General features: G+C 38.9%; 1 protein-coding gene across 1 annotated transcript; it reads right to left on the reverse strand.

Moving 5' to 3' along the window:
• Positions 1-2,970: 2,970 nt before the first annotated feature.
• LOC122899367 (transmembrane protein 230-like) lies at positions 2,971-3,402 on the reverse strand. The gene is made up of 2 exons (XM_044236989.1): positions 3,309-3,402; positions 2,971-3,248 (listed from the first exon to the last, which is right to left on the reverse strand). The coding sequence occupies exons 1-2, from the start codon at positions 3,400-3,402 to the stop codon at positions 2,971-2,973; spliced, it is 372 nt and encodes a 123-aa protein (XP_044092924.1).
• Between the last annotated feature and the right edge of the window lie 6,753 nt (positions 3,403-10,155).

Genomic DNA, 10,155 nt, shown 5'->3' on the forward strand with positions numbered 1-10,155 from the left:
CTCTCATGGAGATCCACTTTTTTGAAAGGGCGGAGAACAAGACTTCCTCTGAAAAATTAATGATAAAGTGATATGCTTTGTTTCAAAATTAGGGACAGTGTCCTACTCTAAGCGCGTTCTTGGAAATAGTTTTCTGTGTGTAGATGGGTGATGCTGTGGTCTCCTCTCTGCCAGCATCTCTTGTGTCCAATGACCTGGCCTGCCCAGACAGCCAGCCATGATGACCAGCTGTCAGTCACTGCTGGAAATCCAACCTTGTCAAAAGGATATTATTATAAGAAATTAGCCTAAACTTTGAATTAACAGAAGAGCCAAATATATATAATTTATAATTCAGCGAGAGTTATCAGATATGTGATCTGGTGAACTATAATTTTAAAGTTACGGCACACATCATGAATGCCATATCTGAAATTCAAACAATGCTCCAGTTTCTAATACTACCTTCTATAATCTGACCATGTTCTGATACTCCTTTTGTCTTTATTTGCCTAACTGTTCTCTTTGTGATAAGGTCATCTGTGCACTGAAGTTTGCACTATTGACCATATTTGGATCTTTGATACGTAAATTGACATTCGTTCACTGCCATTTTGTAGGTTAACCTTCTATCAAAAAAGTACTTCCTTTCCATCACTGTGTCCTCCTTTTAATATTAATTATACACAGTGAAGTTGGGCTGGACTTTTTACCAGATACTTTTCAATGGACTATTTGGTATAGTTTGTGTTTTCTAATAAGAGGGAGGATTGCAAAGGGTATCAAAGCCCAAACGAATTACAGCTCATGTTTTCCATGTTCATTTTGCACAATCTCAAGCTAGTATTTAGAAATATACCATTTTATTACATTTGTTACGTGTCTGGTCTGGGTACATAATATAGTACCAGCGGAAGACCACCAAACTCTTAACTTGGGTATGTTTCGTGCACCTTAAGGGTTAACACCCTTGAGTGTATCTTTCTTCTCCTTTATGAGTTGCCAATATTCTTTGTCCAGGGAATGCACTCTTTTATCTTTCATAAATCTAAGTCTATTCAGGCATTCACTCATTTTCTTATGCTTCACTTTATTGCACTTTGCCGATAATTGCATTTTTTACACAATGAAGTTTGCAGCCACTCTGCATCCTGTAAGTCTGTTAGCGCCACTTCTTCATCAAAAGTTGCTCACTTCATGTCTCTGCGTCACATTTTGATAGTTCTCACAATATTTCAAACGTTTTCATTGTTATTATATCAATGAACTGAAATCTCAAATGATGATTAGCATTTTTTAGCAAGACAATATTTTTAAATTTTCCTTTTAGAACAGGAGAGAGGTGGGGGTGGAGGAGAGGCAGAGGGAGAGAGAATCTTAAGCAGGCTCCAGGCCCAGTGCAGAGCCCAACATGGGGTTCAATCTCATGATCTTGAGGTCATGACCTGGGCTGCAAACGAGAGTTGGATTTTAAACCAACTTAGTCACACAGATGTCCCAATTTTTAAATTTAGGTACTTACATTTTTTTTGGACATAGTGCTATTGCATACCTAGTAGACTACAATATAGTTTACATGACTTTATATGCACTGGAAAATCAAAAAATTCATTTGACTCACTTTATTGCAATACTTGTTTCATTGAGGTAGTGTGGGATGGAACGAATCCACAGTATCTCCAAAGTATGCCTGTATTCTTTATCTACAACACTTCAGAAAGTATCTTTTTGTAGGATGATATCTTTTATTTTTTTAATTTATTTTTTATTTATTTTCAGCATAAAATATGCTGCTTCATCAGTTATCTTTAATCTGGAACTACAGCCTTAACTGCAGATATGTCCCCACATTCAGTCCTTTTCTCCAGATCCTTTACTTTCTCTAGAAAGCCAGATGTACCACAGAGCTAATGATACTTAATATAGGTCCTTTGCTATGCATGACACTTAATTTTGTATTTTCTTAAGAGACCCCTCCAAATTACATAAGCCTTAGGTGCCACAAATCCTATATCTGCCCTATTATATAGGACTCAAGAGGAAAAGATAATCACATGAATAAAAAACAATCCAGTGACCTGATTTAAACTAAGAGATGACTTTATAGAAGAGCACCTTTTCTAGGGTTGCCACCTTTCCTAGGTTAACTCAAATGGAAGCACTTCACTTGTGGCTTTAGTCAATTTTATGTGCAATCTTCTATAAAATCCTATCTTACAGTAGGGAATTAACACTTTGGCGAACACCTCTGTGCAATGTTGTTAATATAAATACTATATTTGACCTCTACAGAAACCTCAAACAGTAAGAATTATGGTCCCAAACTCTGTCTCAGAATATTAGGATGATTTGTCCAGGGTTACACAGCTAAAAAATTGGCATCTGGGATGTAAAACCACTTTTATCTCACTCTACAGCTCCACACAACACAACTGTATTGTTCTCTTTATTTCTCCTACATTGATATTTGATTTTACCAAGATATCCATAGACCACAAAACTGACGATAAGCATGGAGGATAAAATACTCAGAAATTTTCCAAGTAAGTTAACTAATATGAAAGTAGACATACTGCATTTTTCCATTTGCCACAAGATACAATTATCAACGAGGACTACTTAATAGAGATGTTCAGCTCTAAATAGGGCGGTGGGGGCAACATTTTGTTCTACAGAATAACATCACTTTCCAGTACAATTAATGTTGCTTTTCTTCCACTCTGTATATCCATGTGGAAACATTTGTCAGGGGTTTAAGCCAGGGCCAGGAAAACAAAAATGGCGCACTTCTTAGCCTTCTGTTTGGCTATCTGTAAGCTCAGTGAACATTTTGGGGATGAATTTATAAGACCTGGCCATAGTTTTGCTAAATATCTACAAAGCTGCAGAGTTCCTTAGTCCCGAGGCATAGGTTTCCACAGCCTCTCCCAAATGCCTTAAGGCTCCGCTCCGCTCCCTCCGCGAGTCCTCTTCTCCAGGCTGCGGTGGGGGCTAGTCATCACAGGTCGGAAGGTCACTGAAGGAGTAGCCCTGGCAGCCTCGGTGCGCTCTGTAGGCGATGAGCAGGTGGTAAAACCCGGGCAGGAACACGAGGATGCCAACAATCAGAACCGGAACGGCCCGGTTGGCGCCCACTTTGCTGATGTGGCCCGCCAGCAGGAGGCAGCCCACGATAACGAGAAAGGTACCAATCAAAAACTGCGCGGTGGCACAGGCAATGGCCTTATAAGGAATCTTAGTAGAGCTTCTCTTAAACTTTAATATGTGAGCTCTCACTGTACATCTTTGCAACTTAAAGCTTGCTTCGGCAGGTAATGTTTCCTTCTGACGATGAATGTGTCCACTGTCAGTGCTGGAGAGCTTTGAGTATTTCACTTTGCTACTGGGGATCCCGGCAGTCACGTTGGTGCGACTGGGCACCATAACCGGCGGAGTGGGTGGCGAGCTCGCCCGCTGCAGCGGGCGGAGGCGTCAGGGCCCCCGCGCCCACCCAACGGCTGCCCCGAGCTCAGCGGAGGCTCGCTTCAGCATCTCCCTTTCATCTTAACTCCCCCTAAAGAACTGTTTCTGCAAGACTGCCGTGTTCTTGATGGATATTCCTCTTTTATCGTGAAAAATTGCGATTACTTGGATAGTCTGATGTTATATTGGCGTCTTTATTTTCTTAGGACAGTTCTAGTCAACTCTGATTCCTTTGTCATTACAAGTATTCATATTGAGTAGATTAGCTTACATTCAGTAGAGTTCAATTACTCAATCTCATAGAATTTCCTTTTTCCGTTCATGTTCGTCATCACGTCCCATGTTTGCCTCTCTTCCATTGGTCTAACATGCAGCACACTTAGCTAATTTGATCAGCCTCCAATGGCTAACTAGGGGACAGGAGAGATGTGACCGTTGCCATCGAACCTCGCTGAAATCCTGGCTCTGCCTCTTCTTAACTGTATATCCGTGGTCATAATGTGTATCTAAAAGCCTAGTTCCTGCTGTAAAACAGGGAAGGGAATCTTAACAGGCACTGCAGTTGATCATTGTGTTGTACTTACTGAATGAAGGATGCAAACTGCTTTGCTTCTAGAGGTGCCCCCATGGAGCTCAGGTCCTGACATGATCAAGGGCAAGTCATGTCCAAAGACTTTAAGGCATCTCATGCCTAAGTTTTGACTCATTTTATAGATCACAGCAAGTTATAGTGCCTGAGCATTGAATTGGCTGCCTTGTGGGAGTGATGTGCACTTTAGAATGGTAGGGTTTAATGAGAAGTGGTGTGGTCTTCTGTTAGGCTGTTGCTGAAGGGGTTCCTTCTTCATGAGGGGTTGACTTGAGAGAGATCTCTGAGTTCTCTCTCAACTCCTGGAGTTTGTACCTGAGCTGTAGGCTCTGCTTCAAGCATTTTCTACCAACCAAATATAGGATTTCTCTCACTTCTGTGCTCTATGCCTACTTCTTATTAACCTATCCCTTCTTACTAGTTTATAATTCATCATAAAATTTATCACCTACTATATCCACAATCTGGTTTAACTCAATTTAACCTCATTTGGAAGGTGGATTTTAAGTTCTACCAGTGAGTTGTATTTTTAAAAGTGTATTCTTTTATATTTGACCAAGATTTACCCAAACTAGAATATAAAGCTTCTCTACAGAAGTAATGGTGTATCTTCAAAGTCCTTTAAACCATAGAAAGCCTAGCACTAAGCCCTGCTTTTTGTAAACCCAGTGTTTACAAAATATACTACAAATAGAATATAACTACTTAAGATAACTTTCCTATAGGTATTTAAATTATAATCTTCCCTTTATTTACAAGGCATTTTATAAGGTACAATCTTGTCTTTCTAACATATCTCAGAAATACAAAGTTTGATTTGCATTTTTGGCCCATGGTCACACACCTAGTTAATAGCAAAGCTAAGTTATACGTAGAGGATGTCCCAACTATTAGGAGCTAGAGGCAAGTCCTTTGTAATGGAGTTAAGCTTTGACTTCATTCCAATTTGTATTCTATGTCTATAATCACAATTGGGGTGAACTAGATGATAGAAATAATATCTCAGACATGTCCATAATGGGTTCTTGAGAACAGACATTTGCATTATGAAAGAGAAGACAATCGGAAGACATCTGTCTGAGAAAAGAAAGTTAAACTGAGGCAGAGGAATGCAGACTTATTCCAATAGCCAATCTCAGAGATACTATCCAATTTTAGTGGGACTTTCAAAGTCCAAAGGGGACCTGTGCCTGAGGTAGTAATTTTGCTGCAGGAAAACAAGAGGAAAAGATATGAATACAAGGTATAAATTGTAAGACAATACTGACATACCAAAGGGCAGAGGAGATTCATTCATTAATTCATTACAGAAATGAATGGTAATTCATTACAGAAATGTATTTCAAGTAGCTTAACATTAATATATTACTTATTATATTAATTTTATCAACTGGTTTGGTCCATATCATGTTAGTGTTTCCTTAAATAATACAGCTGACTTATTTTATTTATATGTAAATAAATAATCAATTTTTAAGTTTTAAAATGTAAACAGGAGTAATTTCAGTACTCATTTATTTCTAAACTTTTTTTAAAATTTAATTTTAAATGGGATACAGCAAAGGCGGTCCTAAGGGGAAAATACATAGCCATCCAAGCCTCCCTCAAAAAAATTGAAAAATCTAGAACACATCAGCTGTCTCTACACCTTAAAGAAGTGGAGAATCAACAAAAAATCAAACCAACTCCACACATAAGAAGGGAAATCATCAAGATTAGAGCTGAGATCAATGAGGTAGAAACCAGAGATACAGTAGAACGTATCAATGAAGCTAGAAGCTGTTTTTTTGAAAGAATCAGTAAGATTGATAAGCCACTGGCCACACTAATCCAAAAGAAAAGAGAGAAAGCCCAAATTCATAAAATTATGAATGAAAAGGGAGAGATCACAACTAACACCAAGGAAGTAGAAACAATCATCAGAAGTTATTATCAACAGTTATATGCCAATAAGCTTAGCAACCTAGACGAAATGGATGCATTCCTGGAAAAATATAAACTACCAACATTGAGCCAGGAAGAAATCGACAACCTGAATAGACCGATATCTAATAACGAGATTGAATCAGTGATCAAAAACCTCCCAAAAAACAAGAGCCCAGGACCTGACGGATTCCCTGGGGAATTCTACCAAACCTTCAAAGAAGAAATAACACCTATTCTCCTGAAGCTGTTTCAAAAAATTGAAGCAGAAGGAAAACTTCCAGACTCTTTTTATGAAGCCAGCATTACCCTGATTCCCAAACCAGGCAAGGACCATACCCAAAAGGAGAATTTTAGACCAATATCACTGATGAATATGGATGCTAAGATTCTCAACAAGATTCTAGCCAACAGGATCCAACAGCACATTAAAAAGATTATCCACCATGATCAGGTGGGATTCATCCCTGGGCTACAAGGATGGTTCAACATTCGCAAATCAATCAATGTGATACAACAAATTAATATGAGAAGAGAGAAGAACCACATGGTCCTCTCAATTGATGCAGAAAAAGCATTTGACAAAATCCAGCATCCGTTCCTGATTAAAACGCTTCAAAGTATAGGGATAGAGGGAACATTCCTGAACCTCATCAAATCTATCTATGAAAGACCCACAGCAAATATCATCCTCAATGGGAAAAAGCTTGCAGCCTTCCCATTGAGATCAGGAACAAGACAAGGATGCCCACTTTCACCACTCTTGTTCAACATAGTATTAGAAGTCCTAGCAACAGCAATCAGACAACAGAGAGAAATAAAAGGTATCCAAATTGGTAATGAAGAAGTCAAACTCTCTCTTTTTGCAGATGACATGATTCTTTATATGGAAAACCCAAAAGACTCCACCCCCAAACTACTAGAACTCATACAGCAATTCAGCAACGTGGCAGGATACAAAGTCAATGTGCAGAAATCAGTGGCTTTCTTATACACTAACAATGAAAATACAGAAAGGGAAATTAGAGAATCGATTCCATTTACTATAGCACCAAGAACCATAAGATACCTGGGAATAAACCTAACCAAAGAGGTAAAGGATCTGTACTCGAGGAACTACAGAACACTCATGAAAGAAATGGAAGAAGACACAAATAGATGGAAGACCATTCCATGCTCTTGGATCGGAAGAATAAACATTGTTAAAATGTCTATACTGCCTAGAGCAATATATACTTTTAATGCCATTCCGATCAAAATTCCACCGGCATTCTTCAAAGAGCTGGAGCAAATAATCCAAAAATTTGTATGGAATCAGAAGAGACCCCGAATTGCTAAGGAAATGTTGAAAAACAAAAATAAAGCTGGCGGCATCACGTTACCTGATTTCAAGCTTTATTACAAAGCTGTGATCACCAAGACAGCATGGTACTGGCATAAAAACAGACACATAGACCAGTGGAACAGAGTAGAGAGCCCAGATATAGACCCCCTACTCTATGGTCAATTAATTTTTGACAAAACAGGAAAAAATATACAGTGGAAAAAAGACAGTCTCTTCAATAAATGCTGCTGGGAAAACTGGACAGCTATATGTAGAAGAATGAAACTCGACCATTCTCTTACACCGTACACAAAGATAAACTCAAAATGGATAAAAGACCTCAACGTGAGACAGGAATCCATCAGAATCCTAGAGGAGAACATAGGCAATAATCTCTTCGATATCAGCCACAGCAACTTCTTTCAAGATATGTCTCCAAAGGCAAAGGAAACAAAAGCGAAAATAAACTTTGGGGACTTCATCAGAATCAAAAGCTTCTGCACAGCAAAGGAAACAGTCAAAAAAACAAAGAGGCAACCCACGGAATGGGAGAAGATATTTGCAAATGACAGTACAGACAAAAGCTTGATATCCAGGATCTATAATGAACTCCTCAAACTCAACACACACGAAACAGGCAAACACATCAAAAAATGGGCAGAGGATATGAACAGACACTTCTCCAATCAAGACATACAAATGGCTATCAGACACATGAAAAAATGTTCATCATCATTAGCCCTCAGGGAGATTCCAATTAAAACCACATTGAGATATCACCTTACACCAGTTAGAATGGCCAAAATTAACAAAACAGGAAACAACATGTGTTGGAGAGGATGTGGAGAAAGGGGAACCCTCTTACACTGTTGGTGGGAATGCAGGTTGGTGCAGCCTCTTTGGAGAACAGTGTGGAGATTCCTCAAGAAATTAAAAATAGAGCTTCCCTATGACCCTGCAATTGCACTCCTGGGTATTTACCCCAAAGACACAGATGTAGTGAAAAGATGGGCCATCTGTACCCCAATGTTTATAGCAGCAATGGCCACAGTCGCCAAACTATGGAAAGAACCAAGATGCCCTTCAACGGATGAATGGATAAGGAAGATGTGGTCCATATACACTATGGAGTATTATGCCTCCATCAGAAAGGATGAATACCCAACTTTTGTAGCAACATGGACGGGACTGGAAGAGATTATGCTGAGTGAAATAAGTCAAGCAGAGAGCGTCAATTATCATATGGTTTCACTTATATGTGGAGCATAACCAATAGCATGGAGGACAAGGGGCGTTAGAGAGGAGAAGGGAATTTGGGTAAATTGGAAGGGGAGGTGAACCATGAGAGACTATGGACTCTGAAAAACAATCTGAGGGGTTTGAAGTGGGGGGGTGGGAATTTGGGGTACCAGGTGGTGGGTATTATAGAGGGCATGGCTTGCATGAAGCACTGGGTGTGGTGAATAAATAATGAATACTGTTTTTCTGAAAATAAATAAATTGGAAAAAAGTTTTATTTTATTTTTTCAGTGTTCCAAGATTCATTGTTTTATGCACCACACCCAGTGCTCCATGCAATACGTGCCCTTCAGATGAATCTATTATAGATGCGTAATATGACACTGCTGAATGGGGTGTAGGGAAAAAATCCGATCTAAATAACTTAAGAACCAGTATTTTGTCTAAGTACTGTTAAGACTAAAGACAGAAAGAACTGAATACCAACATTGTACTCCAGTAGGTAAGTTCTTCTTTCCTATAGACATGTGATGTAGCAATTCCTAAAATACTTTTCATGTATATTAGGGTTGGACAAATAAGCAAGTGTGTTATAGGTATAGGTTTCTTACTTTGAGGAAAGGAAGAAACATTGGCATTCTTTGTACTATCTTTGAAATACTTCTGTAGGTATCTTACTTAAAAATAAAAAAAATATTTAAGAAACAAAACAAATGAACAAAAAAAGAAGAGATAAATAAAAACAGACACTTAACAGTGGAGAACAAACTGCTCGTTACCAGGGAGCAGGTAAGTGGGGAGATGGGGGAGATAGGGGAAGGGGATTAAGAGTGCACTTATTTGAGCACTGAGTAATGCATAGAATTGTGGACTCTTGGCATGTTACAGGAATACAATAAAAATTTATTGCATGTTGAATATTTGAATTCATAACAAATTGGGTTAATGGCATATCAATCTACTTTTTCTTTTTTTAAAAAAAATATTTTATTTATTTATTTGACAGACAGAGATCACAAGTAGGCAGAGAGGCAGGCAGAGAGAGATAGAAGAGGAAACAGGCTCCCTGCTGAGCAGAGAGCCTGATGTGGGGCTCGATCCCAGGACCCTGGAATCATGACCTGAGCTGAAGGCAGAGGCTTTAACCCACTGAGCCGCCCAGGCGCCCCTCAATCTACTTTTTCAATGAAGACATCTGTCACGTGAGGAAATAACATTAATCCAAACCCCATACTCCACAACTAAATTCATATTAAGTTGACTTTAGAATGTTCTAGGAGAAATAAAGGAAAACAAGAATGGAACTCTTCTAGTTACATATATCCATTACCCTCAGATAAGACTTGCTAACAAATTTTCAAGAGTAGGGTCACATGGACTAGAATGAAGAAAACTTGTATTTATTAATCAGGTTCCAGTGACAGGCTCTGTACTCAAGATCTGTTTTATTTCCTGGGACATTTCTCAGAGCCACTTTGGTTAGAATCATTGATTCTTTTTAGGGCCCAATGATAGTTCTAGCAGAGACATGTTGGAAGCACTCCTTGTTTAGCTTAGGGGCCAAGGACTCAAGAGAAGTCTCAACACTTCTTCTATAAACCACTGACCATCACCTTTGTGCAGGAAAATTCTTTCATTT

The sequence above is a fragment of the Neovison vison genome, chromosome 1, assembly GCF_020171115.1.
Source record: "Neovison vison isolate M4711 chromosome 1, ASM_NN_V1, whole genome shotgun sequence".
NCBI classification, from domain to species: domain Eukaryota; kingdom Metazoa; phylum Chordata; class Mammalia; order Carnivora; family Mustelidae; genus Neogale; species Neogale vison.

Bases quoted from the DNA above. Each gene is read 5' to 3' on its own strand.
- LOC122899367 (XM_044236989.1), bottom strand. From the start codon at position 3,402: ATGGTGCCCAGTCGCACCAACGTGACTGCCGGGATCCCCAGTAGCAAA. The intron at 3,249-3,308 runs GTCAGAAGGAAA...GTACAGTGAGAG, and splicing joins TGACAGTGGACACATTCATC to CTCACATATTAAAGTTTAAG.